General features: G+C 40.4%; 1 protein-coding gene across 2 annotated transcripts in view; it reads left to right on the plus strand.

Moving 5' to 3' along the window:
- The window catches only part of efl1 (elongation factor like GTPase 1), a 54,891-nt gene that overhangs the window by 386 nt on the left and 36,461 nt on the right, over nucleotides 1–18,044 (plus strand). For both annotated transcript variants that reach the window (XM_079460284.1, XM_079460285.1), the window contains exons 2-15: nucleotides 85–184; nucleotides 289–356; nucleotides 794–881; nucleotides 964–1,097; nucleotides 1,248–1,385; nucleotides 1,656–1,873; nucleotides 2,203–2,326; nucleotides 4,729–4,808; nucleotides 5,211–5,347; nucleotides 6,678–6,800; nucleotides 7,532–7,631; nucleotides 13,815–13,963; nucleotides 14,133–14,299; nucleotides 15,624–15,759. In XM_079460284.1, the coding sequence (XP_079316410.1) occupies nucleotides 94–184; nucleotides 289–356; nucleotides 794–881; nucleotides 964–1,097; nucleotides 1,248–1,385; nucleotides 1,656–1,873; nucleotides 2,203–2,326; nucleotides 4,729–4,808; nucleotides 5,211–5,347; nucleotides 6,678–6,800; nucleotides 7,532–7,631; nucleotides 13,815–13,963; nucleotides 14,133–14,299; nucleotides 15,624–15,759 (1,753 nt within the window). In that variant the 5' untranslated portion in view covers nucleotides 85–93. The remainder of the gene's footprint in view (nucleotides 1–84; nucleotides 185–288; nucleotides 357–793; nucleotides 882–963; nucleotides 1,098–1,247; nucleotides 1,386–1,655; nucleotides 1,874–2,202; nucleotides 2,327–4,728; nucleotides 4,809–5,210; nucleotides 5,348–6,677; nucleotides 6,801–7,531; nucleotides 7,632–13,814; nucleotides 13,964–14,132; nucleotides 14,300–15,623; nucleotides 15,760–18,044) is intronic.

Consider the following 18,044-nt stretch of genomic DNA (forward strand, 5'->3'; position numbering starts at 1 on the left):
TGACCTGTCATGACACATCAATGAAGTTCATTTAAAGGATCAATGCGCACACTCTGTTTTGATATAAAGATGGTTTTGTGTTAGAGATTTAAAATGGGACACACGAGTTTGGAGAAGATCATTGCCCTACAGAAGAACACGTCACGCATCAGGAATCTGTGTATTCTTGCCCACGTGGATCACGGTATGTTTACAGAGAAGTGCTTTTGTTTTTATTTGCATGAACATTCATGTTTACCATACGTCTTTGAAATTACCTCTGTGTTTGTAAATGTGTTTTCCTCACAGGGAAGACGACATTAGCAGATTGCTTGGTTGCCACGAATGGCATTATATCCAGCCGGTTGGCAGGAAAGGTAAGCAGACATCAGTCCCTTATGAAATCTCGTACTTTGTTAGATCGAAGCGTTTGACTGATAAGAATTTACTGGGTACGTTTTAAGAATAAAGCGTCCTGTGGTGAAAATCTGAAGACGATGAAGATACCTGCAGTCTTCTGCTGCTTTGTATTATAAATATATATCGATGCTTTAAATGTATTATTAACAGTTTTCTTAATAAAAGCTTTTTCTGTCACACCACAAAAACATGTGTATCTTGACATCATTTTTGTTACGCAAAGTCCATAATGGTATAGTATTTTGTCCAGAATATACGCGGTTTCGAAAGAAAGTACCAATAATATTCAAATACCAAATATACTTAATTTTCTTTACTCAGAATAATCTCCCTCTTTTGTTTATTTTTGTTTGATTAAAACATGACAAGAATTCTTTCTCCTTTTCTCCTGTAGTTGAGATACCTGGACAGCAGGGAAGATGAGCAGATCAGAGGAATCACTATGAAGTCCAGCGCCATTACATTACATTACACTGGGACAGGTGATGGTGTCCACCGTCTGCAGCTTTACTTTTACATCACCGCCTTCCCGCTGTGTTCAAAACTGTGCCGTTGCCGTTGCAGGAGAGAACGAGTACCTCATAAATCTCATCGACTCTCCCGGTCATGTGGACTTCTCTTCTGAAGTGTCCACCGCTGTCAGACTGTGCGATGGAGCTATTGTCATCGTCGACGCCGTCGAGGGAGTGTGTCCGCAGGTACGTCTATGATTCATGTCTGTGTTCACATACGCAGATTTCATTGACAGATTGAAAAAGTTCTGGAGTTTTGCTTGTTTAATCACGTATACATACATACGTCTTATAGGATGTCATGTCAGAATGTCTATCATTTTATTTCTGCTTTAGACACAAGTTGTTTTACGTCAGGCTTGGCTGGAGAACATCCGTCCTGTGCTCGTCATCAACAAAATCGACCGTCTGATCGTGGAGCTTAAACTCACATCGCAAGAGGCGTTCACACACCTGCAGAAGATACTGGAGCAGGTGACGCTTCACAACGTTGCGAATGCTTTTGTGTGTGAAAACGCTTTCACACGAGAAAATGTCTGTGTTCAACCCTCAAGTTGTTTCAAAACTTTATAAAATATTCTTTGTTCAGTTGAACACAAATGATTCCCCGCTGTGGAAGTCTATAGTGCCGACAAATTCTTTCGAATATCTTTCTTTGTGTTCAGCACAACAACGAAATTTAAAAAGCTTTGGAGCAACTTGAAGGTTTGTAAACTATCACGTTAAATGCTGTGCGTTCTGTAGGTGAATGCGGTTACGGGTTCGCTGTTCACCTCTAAAGTTCTGGAGGAGCGTGCAGAGAAAGACACAGGAGCTCAGAGCGTCACCACGGAGAACAGCGCCGGAGATCAGGTGTACGACTGGAGCGCTGGTCTGGAAGAAACCGATGACTCGGATCTCTACTTCAGCCCTGACCGGGGAAACGTGGTGTTTGCCAGCGCTATAGACGGCTGGGGATTCAGGTACATTTTGAATCGGCAGTATTTATGTCCAACCACAAGATGGCGATGCTATGCAAGACATTGAAAGGTGTTCCACGTTACATAATCGCTGTTTCAGATACTTGAAACAAGTGCTGGAGAGCACTGATATGACTGTAGGCGGATTACTGAACAGTCTGACCCATTATAAAACAGAACAGAGCTCTCTGAAGGGAATATGCATGTTGTGTTTCAGTGGATTTAAATCACAGTACACCCCAAGATAAACATTATCCACGCATTCCATAGTGTAATTGCAAATAAAATAACATTGCAAATAAAGAATTGAAAACGGATGCTTTTTTGGACAGGGTGCATCAGTTTGCAGAGATGTACAGTCAGAAGATGGGCATCCGCTCCTCGGTTCTGCTCAAGACCCTGTGGGGAGATTTCTACATCAACACTAAAGCCAAAAGAATCATGAAGGGAGCGCAGGTAGTGTACACTTAACTTTTCAAAAAAGCCTGAGAAAAGACCACGGTAAACACAAATGCCATTAAAGATGAATATGATATTATAATGAGATGCCAAAGGAAATATCGTGGGATTAGTGTTTTTAATACAATAGGGCTATTCAAGATTCAAGATCTTTATTGCCGTGTGTACTAGGTACATTGGCAATAATAATGTACAGATACATTAAAATACAGTAGGAAAATACATATTATATTAAATGATGAAAGTAAAAAATAAATGTTTACGGTATATTAGGTAGTGCACGTAATAAATGGACACGTTGAAGTATCAAGTGGAAATAAAGTGTTTAAAGTGAAGTAAAATAATTTTTTTAATAGAATTACAGTTGGTTTTACCTTGAAAAAATTAAATCTGCCCTTTGATTCTGTCCAGAATTGATCTAAATGTCATTCAAAACCTGACTTTACTCTGTACATCATGAGTGGTACTGTACAATGGCTTTTTTTCTATATAGTAAAGAAAATGAAGTAGGACTGTCAAACTACAAAATTGCAAAGGATCACAAACGTGTTATCAAATCTCTAAAACAGCACAACGTGAGGAACAAACTGATATTTTAGGTGTTTTTTGGCTGATGATAATCACGTTTTCTAGCGATCAGCGAGTTGAATCAGATCAGTGAACTGATTCGTTCTGTTTGTAAACGATTCATTCACAGCTGTTCCCAGATCAATGATTCATTATAAGGAATTAACAGAAATTCACATTCCTTCTATGCATCGTGTATTCTTGCAAAAATCACCTATTTTCTTCGAGTGAGTAAATGTTGAATTTTTCTTTAAATGTCGGGAAGGTTTCTTTAAATATGGATTGTTTACAGCATTATAGAGGATGCCGCAGTACTTTGTGAATGGAGGTTTGTAAGCAGTCGCATCGGTCTGCTCCGTCCTGCAGTGGGTGACAGACAGAAAGTGGGCTGACACATTACTGCGAGTATTGTGACACCAGACAGCCTCCAATATATTATCTGGGTTTAAAGTGCCATTTAAGACCTTGATATGCAGCTTCAGTCATGCTAACGGACATCACTCTCATCTCAAACCTCAATGACCGGAGAGTACACACACCTTCAGTCTCAACCTTCCCATGACCAGATGAACACACATAACGGATCTGCATTCAGTGTTTTTAGGGGTTAGTAATTATTTGTTTGTCTGGATTTGTTGATTTAGTTATAAATTAAAAAGGAAATTCATACAGACAGTGACCGGAATACTGATATACAAGCATGCTTTTAATTTGAAACTTAAAAGTACGTTATGTAATACTTAAAAATTATTATCTGACAAAATAGTGCTGTAAAATTATATATTTAATTAATATAAAAAAATACTCTTTATGAGACATACAGAATTGAAGCCTGTTTGCTATATGAACATACATTCACACAATTTTTGATAAACATTTGGATGTTTTATCCACCGCATGCCTAACCATGTGCCCAAAACAAGTCACTCCATGATAAAAGCTCATATAAAATGCTCATGATGTGAAGTTGACCTGAAACCTGAAGACCGTTTTTATTCCCTTATTAAAAAAAGGTTAAAGTAGCTTTAGAGAGAAAGCGGGATAAATGTTACTTTGTTGAGAACTTTTCATTTAGATTTGTATACTCGTTGGCATGAGTAAGTTAACAAGAAGTTGTTAGCCGCCGTCGGATGTTTAAACTACGCAGAAAGACGAAACTGAATAATAAGTCATTCAAAGATTTCTGCCTTGATCCGGATCCACCGGATAATTGGCCCCGTCGGCCGTATTGTGTTCAGATGACATGATGTTATCATCCCAGAGCAATCCATCACACCCATCATTCCGCTCAGGCAGACAGATCTCATTCACAGAAGTACTACTCTCGGGCGACGTGACCTCCAGACGGCATCATTGATTTTCAGACCACTGTCACAGTCGAGTTTAAGCCTTAAAACTCATTTCAGCGAGTTACTTGACTTGAGCGAGTTTGACCCCGTTCGGTCACACCAGGGCTCTTTACATTGTGTTTTCAGACGAATAGAGATACTGTAAATGTTGAGGAAAGAATAAGAAAAACAGAAAAGGTCAAATACAACACAGTGCATGGTGGTTATACAACAAGCAAGGTCATTCTAATAAATAATATCTAATATCAGCAGTTTCCCGTTGAGCAAGCCAACACGGCCCTGTGCCGAAGAACCCAAACTCCAATGATAAATCAACGGAGGAAAAAACCTTGGTGTCAGCCGGGAGGACCAGGTCTCCTCTGGCGTGTCACAGCTGCACTCAGTGACTTTGATTTAAAGTTGAAAGTAAAAAGTAAATGTTTATGAGAAATAGGGAGAGCTTATTAGTTGTGATTTAGCAAACTCACTGTCTTTCTGTTTCAGTCTAAAGGAAAGAAGCCGCTGTTTGTCCAGCTCGTCCTGGATAATATCTGGAGTCTTTACGATGCAGTGGTCACTAGAAGGTAACTTGCATTGTTTTGCATCCATTTGACCGCATGTGTTTTTCAGCTGTAACTCGTCTCAACACCATCAGATTTATTTATAATGTAATGGAAAAATGGACATATTTTCCATTAACGATGACAGATATATTGATTTTACAGGAATATGTTTGTCTTCTAAACATCATCAGGATCTTCATGATCTTTTATGTACAGTCCAGTCTTAAAACGTAAATAGATGCAGCATTTGATTTGACATCTGAATCCTAGACCAACATCACCTCACCTGAAGACGAAAACAACTAAAATGATGATTTAAATATTTCTATTGAAATAAAACTAAGAGATGGCAGCGCTCTTAACTGTCCCCAAATGTCCCACTTCACCTTTGAATGAGTAATGCTTGTTCTCTGACACCTCCAGGGACAAAGACCAAGTGGAAAAGATGATGACCTCTCTGGGGATAAAGGTCATGCCTCGTGACCTAAGACACTCGGACCCCAAAGTGCTGCTGGGTGCCATTTGTAGCCAGTGGCTGCCGGTGTCTGAGGCTGTGCTCTGTATCCTTTACCACACAAACACCAGCGATGATCTCATTCGTAACACTTCACATACTTGTGTCATATGCGTCAAACGCGTTTGGCCCCTACAGTTTACAGAGGTCGCATGCGACTAGATTGGGAAACCAAAGCAGAAACAATGCAATCTCTAGTGTGCTGGTCGTCTTTCCCGGTCTCTGTGTAGTGTTGTGAATGTAGATCTCGGATAATTATACAGGAGCTCCAGTGACGTTATTGGGACGGGTCGAGTGGCGTTGTCCACCTCCGTGTCCCGTCGTGATCACACCAGCTGTATGGGAGGAAACACAGAGCCTGTGGGTATTAGAAGCTCCTCGGCGATATGATTGACGTGCCGCACAATTACTGCGACGACAGGTGCTCGCGGTGACACATGTTTACAATGAACCGTTTTGGTAAAATGCCACTCACTCCCTTTAACATGTGATTGAACGATTCTCGAAATACTTCACAAATGTGCAGTTTTGGTCCGCGATGCAGGTGTCGCTTGTTTGTGAATTGAATGTGGTTGACATGAATAGATGTATAGTGAAATGACATAATTGAACGTTTGCAGTCAAATCATCTTTAATTTATTTTGGATTGTTTTTGGATTATTTGCAGTGTTATCATGTTAAGTATTGACACAAATCAATAATTTATTAAGCTATTAATATCATGTTAAGGGCTGTTCAACGATGAATCTCATCCAGAATAAAAGTGTGGTGTTTTCCTTTAGCACATTGGTAAGAGCGTGTCGCTAACGATGCTAAAGTCGTGGGTTTGATCTCAGGGGATTGCACATACTTAGCAACAAATGGATAGGATAATGCTATGTAAGTCGCTTTGGATAAAAGCGACTGCCAGATATGTAAATGTGTTTATATAACATATGACTGTGCACTGTGCATATTAATTTTGTATTTATGAAATCTACACATGTATACATTTTTATATATATATATAATTTAAAATGTATATTAACATGTATTCATTTTTGTATTTTTGATTTTGTAATAAGTCCACAGACATATATTATTAATAAACACAAACTTTTATTCTGGATGCGATTTATCGTGACTTCCCAAGCTACAATTGAAACCCTTATACACGTTTTTAAATATCACAGAAATACCGTACCTCAATTTTGTGCGCATATTTACGATGTAATCTAAATCTCTTTATATCAGAGCTCTAAGCTCAGGTCTTCATGCCTTTCATGAAGTTTAAGCACTTACGTTCACTGACCGATTATAAAGAAGGTTCATTTTCTAGGACTTTCTTTTGATTCATGGAATTTGCCGGCTGTGTTTTCTTGAACCGTGTTACCCAGCGATGGTGTGTGAAAAGCTGCCCAGCCCGGCTGAGATGACGTCCGAGAGAGCGGAGAAGCTGATGTGCGTGGGACTGCGCAGGTTCGAGTCTCTGCATGAGAAAACGCAAGAGCTGAAAAAAGGTGAGCGCATGTTCGCAGATGAAGTCACTCACATGTTTCCCACCGACTCCAGACTCCGTCCGTGACTTCACCGCCACACGCATGTGCTCTTCACTTACCTGCAGATCTTTCTCTCATCTTCTGCTCTCAGGAATCACGTGCTTGTGTGTTTGCTGCTTTCCGTACTTTATTACTTGTATGCCTGAGTCCTTTCATGGTTCATCCTTTTGCATAAAGACATCTTTATGCCGTCTGTTACGGTAGGGTCTTACGTTTGAACAGGAACAGTTCACAAGAAAATGCTAATTCTGCATTTTCGCTTTGAATGTTTTACCAGTTCAAGAACATGTAATATCCCTTATTGTAGTCAACTGAAACACCCTACACATCCATCATGACTTCTTATAAACACGATCCACCGACTTAGTGTCTTAAACAACTTTTGTTTGCCGTCTCTGCTGAGACTTGCTAGAGGCGGTTTTGTTTCTCCATCGTTCAGACGTCTTGGTACCCATTACTGATAAGAGCTTTTAATACAGCGGGCCCTCGGGCTGCGGTTGAACTCCTGCGTTTAAAGGAAAAGCGCTGCTCAGCCGTACATTTTCTAAGAGACATGTCACGTTTTATATTCATAGGAAACCGCACACCGCGTCCCGTCTGTAATGTATTTAAAGGCAGGACTCTGCAATGAAAGTATAAAATCTTTGTTACAGTCATCAAATGAGAGTTTAATCTGTGTTTGTGCCCGCTAGCATTTCTGAATTGTTCGGCTGATGGGACGGCGCCGGTAATCGTCTTTGTGTCGAAGATGTTTGCTGTGGACCCCAAAGCTCTTCCACAGAACAAACAGAGGTATCCAACCTTATGAGTTTTTCTCACTGTATGTATTTAAGCTTCTTTAATAAGTCTGAGATTTTAATAACAAGTCGAAGTCAGTCAGGGGAACATAAACGGATGCTTTCATTTACACTTTGCATTTATCAATTTGCCCAAAACTGCACACGTCTTACATTTGATTTCAAGTAACAGACATGTTTTGCGTTTTAGTTACAAACCATAACCCTGCTCTATACAGTGTAGTCGTCTTTGCTTCATATTGAATTGATCCTCTAGAATTGTATGAAATTCCTCTAGGAAAACTGTACACATTCCTTTAATGTTTCCAGCGGGAGAGCTGTCGGACCCTGAATAATAGATCTGTGTGTGTATGTGTGCTTGTTTTTGAGTAGGTTTGCAATAGCCCCTGGGTTTTACAAACTTAATGGACCTTGTCCAAACAGTGATGTAGCGCTTGATCGATGCGGCACCACGCCTGCTCCTTGCGCGCCCCTGTGTGTTTCTTTGTTTCCGGACTGTGAAAATGTACCCCCCTACGGTAATGTTCCTCACTTAGATCATGTTCCCGTCGGTGTCCCGCGTGCCTGCGCTCAACCAAAATAAATGTTTTCAGTTCTTATCATCAGCCTGGCGATCTTGTGCCAGTAGATCCGTGCCTGTGGCAGGACTGAGAGCGGACACTAGATGGCGCTCTCAGTGAGCCGAAGCCTCGGCAGACTCCTCGACTGACCTCGTATGTAAGGACACGAGTCGCACAGACTCTTTGTTCTGAAGTCAGTGTGTCAGTCGAGCGAACAGACGGCAGCCGTAGCGGGCGGCCCCGTTCAGGACTGACCTCGGATCAGACGTTTTCCGTTCATTGGGTTGCTTCGCTGGAGCTACAGAATGAAATTAAGCAGCTTTGTGAATAATTCAATGGAGCGGATCTTTGTTCTGTCTGTCTGTTCTCAAACGTTCCTCCCACACATGCAGTTTTACACTTGCATGCCATATCTGTCCGCTCTCCAGCTCTTTGTTCTCGGTGCTTGTGTTTTATCGCCTTTGTTCTCACCTTTGAGGTGACAGTCTGCAGCAGGGGTGGGCGGTGGCACCAAACTCTTACATTGCAGGAACGATATGTGCTTTAAATCGGGGAAAAACTACAGAAATTCATATTTTTTGAGTCACTACATGAAATAATTTGCAAATGATCTCATTTCACCAAAAGATGATCATCGTCATCATCATAAATAAATGTTTCTAGTTATGCAAAAGGTAACTTACATTTACATTTAGGCATTTGGCAGACGCTTTTATCCAAAGCGACTTACATTGCATTATCCTATACATTTATATATAGGTATCGGCAATCCCCTGGGATCCAACCCACTAACACTAAACGACGTTGAGATCGGATCAGACGTTTGTTAAAACTATCAAAATGAATATATTCAAATTTAAATCAAATAACAAACAGACATAAATACGAAATGCCGCCACCTAAGCAATAAAATAAAATATGTTTAATAGATAACGTCTAAATGAAAAAAATAAAACAAATAAAAGCTCAACAAAAACTGAAATGATAATAAACCCATTCAGCAATATAAAAAAATGATTAATAAAAGCATAAATGACAAAACACAAAATCTTAACATGAACACTAATCATATCAAAATAAAAGCTCGATTGAAAAATTTCCCAAGCAAAAAACCAAAATAAACTGTAACTTTGAGAAGTCGCACCTCCTCGTCTAGCTGGAGCGAATTGTAGGGCATTTGTCCAGAAACAGATCCCTTCGACACTCTTTGCTCTCTGACCTCACGCTCACTTATGTCGACAGGTAGTCGTGACACTGGAGAGCATGCTGATGTCAACAGGAACTGTCTGAACCTTATCGTATCATTAGAAGCAGATGGCCAGGTGAAGCAGTCCGATGCTTATCGGCACTTTTGACTTTAAGGATTGTTTTGATTGGGAATGTGGAACTCGTGTGACCGCTCACAGATGTTTTTAGGCTTAAGGGGCTTCACGCCCCGTTCAGACCGCCAGCAACAAAGCGAGGCGATGCCATTCATTTCAATGGCGGCGTAACACAAGCGACAGTGACCGTGGACGACAGGAAGTGGGTGTGTCTAGCGACGCAACAAAGTTGAGATTTGCTTTCGGGAGCGACTATGAAGCAGCGGATGTCACTTCATCCGTCTCTCGTCACGGATGTACATCCATATGCGTAGCATACAAAGATACGTCATGTGGGAAGGTAGTGAAAATATACCGTACGTGAAGATTTGTGAAATCAGCGGCAAACCAAAGTTGTTAAAAGCCCTATTCTGTAACGTCGTTACATCTGTTCTGTAATCACAACGTCTGTGATTTTATGTGCCGATTCGGACGGGACTAGTTCTCTTCGGTTATTAGGAGGTACGCTTGGGCATTGCAGAAGATCAGGTGGGCTTTATATGTCCATTGCGTATAGTCATATGACCCAACAACAGCAGCATGCTTATAATAATAATGCCACAGAAATGAAGAAAACATCGTTATTTTATATAATAATTTCTTATTTTTATTACTTAACATTACCATTACGTAATTGAGTGGACAAATAAAGCCGAGTCCCTGACTCATTGCAGTCACTAGTCTTAAACGTTTACGGAAAAAGTCTAGATTTTATTTTTGGTTTTCGCGTAATTGCAAAGCATCCATATCTTTTCTGTAGGAATGATGGACTGTATGGGATTCAGGAAGTAAATATGCGCGTTAGTAAGAGCTTACGGTAGTTAACAGTTTTTTGGCCAAAACACGTAAATAAACACGTTTTTGAAAAGATATAGTCAGCAATCACAGACATTGGGACGGGATTCGATTTCTCAGATGACCACTGAGTTTGCCGAAAACATTGAATTACTTTGTTTTTCTCACACGATCTCTGTAAAAATTCCAGACTCGGCAGATTCGCACGAGATTAATATCACAGAGTACGTCTGAGAAACAAAATTTTCTCCAACCTCCTCCTCTGGTAAAACTAGTCCCGTCCCAAGATTGCAAAAGAGGCACAAGATAGATTTTTAAAGCTGCAATCGATAACGTTTGCATCTCTATCGCCACCTACGTTTGAAACATAAAACTGCAGGTTATTTATCGTACTTGCCTTTACGTTTTCTACATATTAAAAAGCACTGCTTTGCACGATAACTGACTTTTGTATATTTTGAACAAAAATGATACAGTTTCCAGCTTTTAATTTATGATAGTGCACTGAGCTCTTTCAAACAGCATTTATGCCGCTGCAGACTTCATTTTCTTCAGATGTGATCGAGTCTTCCAGGTTCAAACTCGATTATGAATGGAAAAAGAGTCATTTACTTCACTTGATTTAGTCTAACGTTTGCCTTAATCAAGAATGTTGCGGTTAATATGCCATCGCGCTCGGGTCCTGACTTCCGGCTTCCAAGTGTGAGGAACATCGTGCATGCAAGAGATGATGGCAAGAAAGAGGACAAGATTTTATCGCCCCAGTGGGTGTTTTGACTGTTTGAGGTTCATTTTCTCTGTTGAACCCAGACTCTTTCCTCTCGCTCTTGCGGTTTTAAGAAGTAACCATCAGGGTATCCAGGCATGAAGTTCTTCATGACCTGAGATGATCCCTTTCTGTCTTGACTCCAGAGTCCCCGGGTGTTTCCTCAAATATCACTGGATTGGGTTACATTAATCACAGACTTTAAATCGTTTTAATCTTATATTTGTGCTACCCTTACGTTTATTAAATTTGATGTTTTACCTTTATCCCAGCATGAACTTGGATTATTTGGAACGTTCTGCTTCTTCCCAGCGCCAAGGCTTCTGTCGTCAAGTACTTTACTGTTTATATTTACAGCCAAGATTTTCTCTTTCAATTTCTACCCAAATGATGTCCTTCGCTAGCAACAAATGTCACTTGCGAACGGAAGATTTGTTGTGCGTCGTTTCCAATTACAAGCTGTTATTGTGTCAAATTATGCAAGAAGCATGAATGCATTATCTAGTTGTGCGTGGAGGAAAATGAAAGATTTGTAGTGTGATGGACATACATGTATTTTCACTATTAAACATTGGCAGTAGACAAATTCAACTCATTGGTTTTTAAAAATGAAAAGGTTAAATTTATTCAAGTCCACGGACAGTATTATACGTTTTAATTGAAATTGGGGGCGGGGTCTAAATGATGACATGATGCGAGCAATGCTTTCAGCTTGTAAGGTAGCTTTCTCGCCTTTAACAAACCATTAACTAGGACATTTGCCTCAATAAATGCTTATTAATAGTTCATATGATAGTTGTTAGGTTTAGGTATTGGGTAGGATTAGGGATGTTGAATCTGGTTTTGCATCATATGTGCTTTATACGTGCTAATCATCAACTTGATAATAGTGAAAATTGGTCGATACATTAAAGTGTTACCAGCTTTTTTTCACGTCGTCTTTCAGCATTTCACATCTGATCGCCGATATGTGCATAGTGATGTGGGTGAAGATGACATCAGGTGACCTTTGACCCTTTTGAGGATCAGGATACTTAAGGAAAATTGTTAAGACCAGGGATGCGCTCCCCGCCTCAGACCCACATTTCAAAGGCAACGTTCCAACCTCTACATATCACAAGATAATTACTCAAACAAACCTAGATGACCTGTGCTTGACGGACACCTAGAGAAAAAAAGAACACAATGTCGTTAATCATCGTCGAACCTCATTTTGTGAGTTTTGAAACTCCTTCCTAAGCCAGGCCGGAGATTGTGAGCCAGGAGAAGTCTGTTTTTAAAAGGTTGTCCCGTGTGTGCGGTTTGCATGAAGGAACAAGATGTGCTTTTAATTTGTATACGTGGCCCTGAGAGTTTTGTAGTCATGAGGCATCTATAGGAATATTAAAAACTCTGCCGGTAAACCTGTTGAACATGGTTTTCACGGAGGAAAACGGTTTATGGACCAGAATTACTATTATGTTTTTCTCCACACGGGTATCAAAGGGCTAGTTCACCCCAAAATGTTTTGTTCTGTCGAATACAAAGTGAGATATTTTGAAGAATTTAGGAAAACGGTTTAAGGCACCTTTGACTACCATTACATTTATCCTACTATGGAAGTATCCACAGAATGGAAAATTGCTAACATTCTTCCAAATATCTTGTATGTCAGAACAAAGGTATGAAAGCTGTATACATGATGACAGAATTTTCATCTTTGGGTGAACTATCACTTTAAGTCGGACATGTTGCAATTGCACGAACTGCTTGAAGGAACCCGTGAACAGAACCGCATTCCTCCACCTTTGGGGTTGCCATAACGATGATCAATGTGGGTCAGTGTTAGTGTGTGCATGTATGTGATTTGGCGTGTGGGAGTGTTGTCATGCCCCGCATGCAGCGCTAACATGACATCTCTTCTGATTGGCTTCTGGTGACGGGGCTTTTCATTAACGGCACAAGGCAGTTGGTAGGCAGAAAATTGGTTTGACTGTTCAGTGCACAAAACGTGGCACTATTCTCAACTATTTATTATGCAATTATATATTACGCAGTATATATTGTACTGTTTATTATGAGTGTAATTGTTTGGAGAGGCTCAAGACTCCACAACGTAAAGTCACTATGACGTAAAACTGGCTATTCTTTTATTAAGGAATAGTGTAGTGTCGATTATATTTATTTATACAGTATGTGCAAAATTAAACTTCATGTGCCTTTATAAGCGTCAATCGATAAACCCTCCCTTTTTAAAATAAACACCATCTTTATTTGGGACTATACTGGTAGTCCAACGGCCAGGCTTTCAACGATCCAATCCCTACATTTTTTTTTATTCCTCCGGTAAAAAAACCACCACTTTAATTTACAATTTAAGCTGACTTTAAAGAAGTTTCTTTATGATGGTCACAATACTATAATTTTGTTACTCCTTATTAGTCCGACTAAGTCCTTTGAAAATTAGCCGCTTAAAGTGATAGTTCACCCAAAAATGAAAACATTTACTCACCCACTTGTCATGTCAAACCTTTACGACCTTCTTTCTACTGCAAAGAAAATGTGAATGTAAAGATTGACAGTTATCACATGATATTGTAAAGCAGTCCGCACAAAACATTTAAGCACCAATAGTATTTCTTACTGGCAAGATATAAATGTGCCTCTGGTTTGGCGTATTTGTGCTGTTAAATCTTGGTGTTTTTGTATCCCCGCAGGCCTTTGACTCATGAAGAGATCGCCCAGAGAAGGGAACTAGCCAGGCAGCGGCACGCAGAGAGACAAGCGGCCAATCAGAGCGCAGAAAGCCCCGGGTCAATTGATGCTGGAGGGGCTTCAATCCCAGCAGCCACCAGCAGTGTCACAGGCAAGCATACAGTGTGTGTGTGTGTGTATGTGTGTGAATGAGCAGATGGGATGTGTTTGAGGTGCTAATTGCATATACACACATGCCATAATCATATTAATAAAAGTATAGAAGATATGTGATGTGTCATCTGTAATTTATCTTTTAATGCTCATGCTTTTACCTGCAGATTCTTTGTGTGCACAGACGGAGACTCGTTCTGTTAAAGCCGCGGTCGAGGATGAGAGCAGAGAACATTTCGTGGCCTTTGCGCGAGTCTTCAGCGGAATCGTCCGAAAAGGTCAAAAGGTGTTCGTGCTCGGACCCAAATACGACCCGTCGCTGGCTCTCAGAACGGTCAGTGGTCGCCTCAGTCTTCACAACTCGCCTCACGCTTTGTGGCTTTACCATCACAGCGCTCACACCAGCTCTTGAATCATTAACCAAGAATTCATAACGTAATAATCGCACAATTAATAATCCTTAACCCCTCTGAACTCGAGCTCCGGAAAATGAACTGCCGTGTTCGGGTTCATTTCCAATTAATTTCCTCGTGATTGAAGCTGTCTGGAGCTAATTATTACATCATTAGCTCCAAACTATTAAAAGACTCAATGAAGACTCATCCGCATAAGCTCAGCCTTCATCGCTCTTGAAGAACTTTTCAATTTAGCAGGAGAGTCAGCCAATCACAGGAAGATGACTTTATTTTTTTATTGAATCGAATGTCATTAAAATATTCAAATGATTGTTTGTATTAAATCCAGATGTATTGCTAATTGGATTTGGATTAGATTGGATCCCACATTGAATCTGGATGCATCGCGGATCGAATCTGGATTCACAAATCAGTTTATATTGTGTTTTCACAGTTAAGAATTTTTGGTTCCCGAACATGAGGGGAATGTTATATTTCGGTTCCCAGATTATTAGAAAATACGATATTGTTAGTGTTTTTGCCTTTATTTGTACAGTTCTAGTGAGAGAGAGAACAGGAAGCAAAGTGGAGAGAGAAGGGGGTGGGGACCACGAGACGTGAATCGGACCCAGTGAGCAACCGCGCCACGAGTTGGAGCACTGCCCACGAGGCGTGATACTTAAAAGGGAACCTCAAGAAGTTTAACACCCCTAGGATCTCCGTTTTTCCCAAAATGCAATTTAAGGTAGTTTTGGAAGCTTTCTGACTCCATAGATTGCAACGCAACCAAACATCGTAAAATAGTCCTTGCGACTCTGGTGGTTCAGAATTCAATAATATCATCCGATGAAGATGCGCAAACAAACTAAAATAATGACTATGTTCAAAAACTGCGAGTAGACGCATACGTGTGGCGATGACAGCGCTTTCTAAACGCTTCCGGGCTCTTCTTCAGAATTCAGCATCAGCACCACACGCATGCGTAGAGCGATGCTGATACCGGATGCACCTTCATCGCCACACGCAAAACGGAGGTCCTAGCGATGTTAAACTACGTGAGGGTGAGTCATTATTGAGCAGAGGTCCCCCTTAAGGTTCCCAGAATGTTGTCTTAACATACCCTTAATGTTACAAATAATAACCAAAAGGGAACCAGAAACTAGCGTTGGAGGAACGTTCTGTGTTTGCTGGGTTCTTTTTGTTTATTGTGTAAATTGTCGTCCTTTATGATTCTGATCTGGAATATTTGTTTTTTTGCTTTAGCTGCCGGAAGACTGTTCGGCATCTGATGTTTTGCCTGCCGTCCCTCACATGGCCTGCTGTACGGTGGACAGACTTTACCTGCTGATGGGTCGTGAGCTGGAAGAACTGGATGAAGTTCCTTCAGGAAATGTTCTCGGTACGTCTTGTTGTTTCCACCTCACAGATGCGTGATGTGTTTGATTCTGTTTCGATCCGTGTCAAAGATGAAGGGAACGTGGTATTATGATATATGATGGATTACCCACAAATCATTGTGCGACACGGAATGTTTCTCGGTCCCTGGAGGTTACATTCCTCAACCGTGGCGTCAGACAGCGGTTGAATATCAGTTGTGTTTATTGTCTTATGCGGTCTTCAGTTCCAACGGTGAAGAACCGTTCAGTGTCCCTGAGATCTGGGTCAGCGTTCGGATAGATGAGACACCAATTACATTTACAGTTCCCGGCGTTCTGAACGTCAGAGATCTCTCTCTCAGTTTCCGGTGTCCAGAAGCTCCGTCATCTCTTTAATGCATAATACACTTGTGCAATGATTAGATCATTGACTTTATATACTTTGGTGTGCGTAAAGTAGAATATGTATATGCAAAAGTTTATACTAATACAACAGTATTTTACAGGTCTGCTGCATTGCACATAAGAAGCACATCTAGCGGTCAGTTGTCTGTATAGGCTGTACAGTTCATAGACGGGGTCATGTAGATTGCAGATGTGTTTTGTCGACTGACATTAAGTGTTTTTTTTATATGAGAGTTCGTGTTTTGTTACGGTAATTCAGGACTCATTTGACAAGAATTGACTTTACGAGCAGATTAGCTTGAACATATTGTAGTTGTAAAAAGGGTGACGGTTCTTTTCATTAGCAGCTGCAAATTATTCACGTTCGGTGTCAGATTTTATTGACGCGGAAGCATATTATTATAATATAAAAATGTCAGCTTACATTCTGAGTTTTTCCTCATGATCGACGGGAGTGCTCGAATCTCAAATCCTGCATACATGGACCGACCGCGCAGTCGTTGTTTATTTCATGAGGGCTTGATAAATTATTAAAGGACCTGTGCATTAATGCATCAACATTTTCATCTAATGCAAGCGTAAGCACCTGTCAATAAATGCAAGGGCACTGAGTGGACATTAGCGAGCATTATGTCATAATTCAATTTGAGCATCGGGCTTCCATACGGCCCGAACCAGATTTATGTGTCCTTAGCGAGCGCTCAAATGTCAGAGGTGAAGAGTCAATGCATTAGCATTAGACCTGGAGATGGGTCGGGTTAGGGAACAAAGAGCAAGAACGGAAATCGCTGTTTTATTGTTTTTGTTACGTGGACGCCGCGGTCAGCGACTGCAGCCGTGAGGGTCAGTCGATCGTACGCTAGCCCACATTTCTGCTCGATTGTTGTAAAACAAAGTGCGGAGGAGTTCACATGCGAGAGGTGAAAGAGAAGCTCTTTACATGTGGATGAAAAATGCGTCTTTCAACCGCATGACAGGTTAAAAGCCGCTTGGCTAACCGGACCCCCCCAAAGACAAAACTCAAACCAGACACGGTCTGAAAACATCGCTCAACACGACTTGTGTCATACAGCCAAAGCCAGACTGAAGAGGGAATGAAATACAGCACAGATGAAAAGAAATGAAGAGTGTGGGCAGGGACAAACAATCTCTCTCTCTACAGAAGCTTCTCTTTATCTGCACAGAAACAGAAAATGAGGAACTAAACGTACGGCCCACAAACAAATACTCTTGTGATGGGCTGTTTTGGTCCAGTAGTGTTTGCTGGTTACTACAGTTAGAAAACTCAATATTTTAAGATTGTTTTCAAAACAGTTTCTTAAAGTTTGAAATCTGTTTTACGGTTCGAGGAATTTCATTTGAATATAAATTGATTATTATTGTTCAATACATTTTTACGATTGTATTTGGCTAATAGCTTACGATAATAAATATTGATTTATAGATCATAATATTAACTAATATTACGTCGCAACAAATTGTTAAATTGCAACTAATGTTTGCGATATACTGAAATAATAAGAACGTTCTGTTCTTGGAGGTCTTTCTGATCTTTGTCTTTATCTTCTCCATGTTTCTTCATGTACCTCGGCAAGCGCTGAACATTTACATCACGCGGTATATACATAACAGAAAACTACGTTAAGTTCATTTTCAATCTTGATGTATTAATAGCGCAACACAAGTAATGAACACAGCAACTTTTTGGAAAATACTACGGTTGTTTATTTTTTGTTAGAAATGAGATGCAACTGTTTATCAAATTCTGCCGTTTTGTGAAGGATTTTTAATGGTTTATCTTATTTGTGTCATGTGCCTGTAAGAGTAGATATCCGCAGGTCAGCATCTGGAGAAAATTCTTCTCTCTTTTTTTATATGCCTGACATTTTTTTATTAACTTTTG

This window comes from Barbatula barbatula (assembly GCF_947034865.1).
Source record: "Barbatula barbatula genome assembly, chromosome: 1".
NCBI classification, from domain to species: domain Eukaryota; kingdom Metazoa; phylum Chordata; class Actinopteri; order Cypriniformes; family Nemacheilidae; genus Barbatula; species Barbatula barbatula.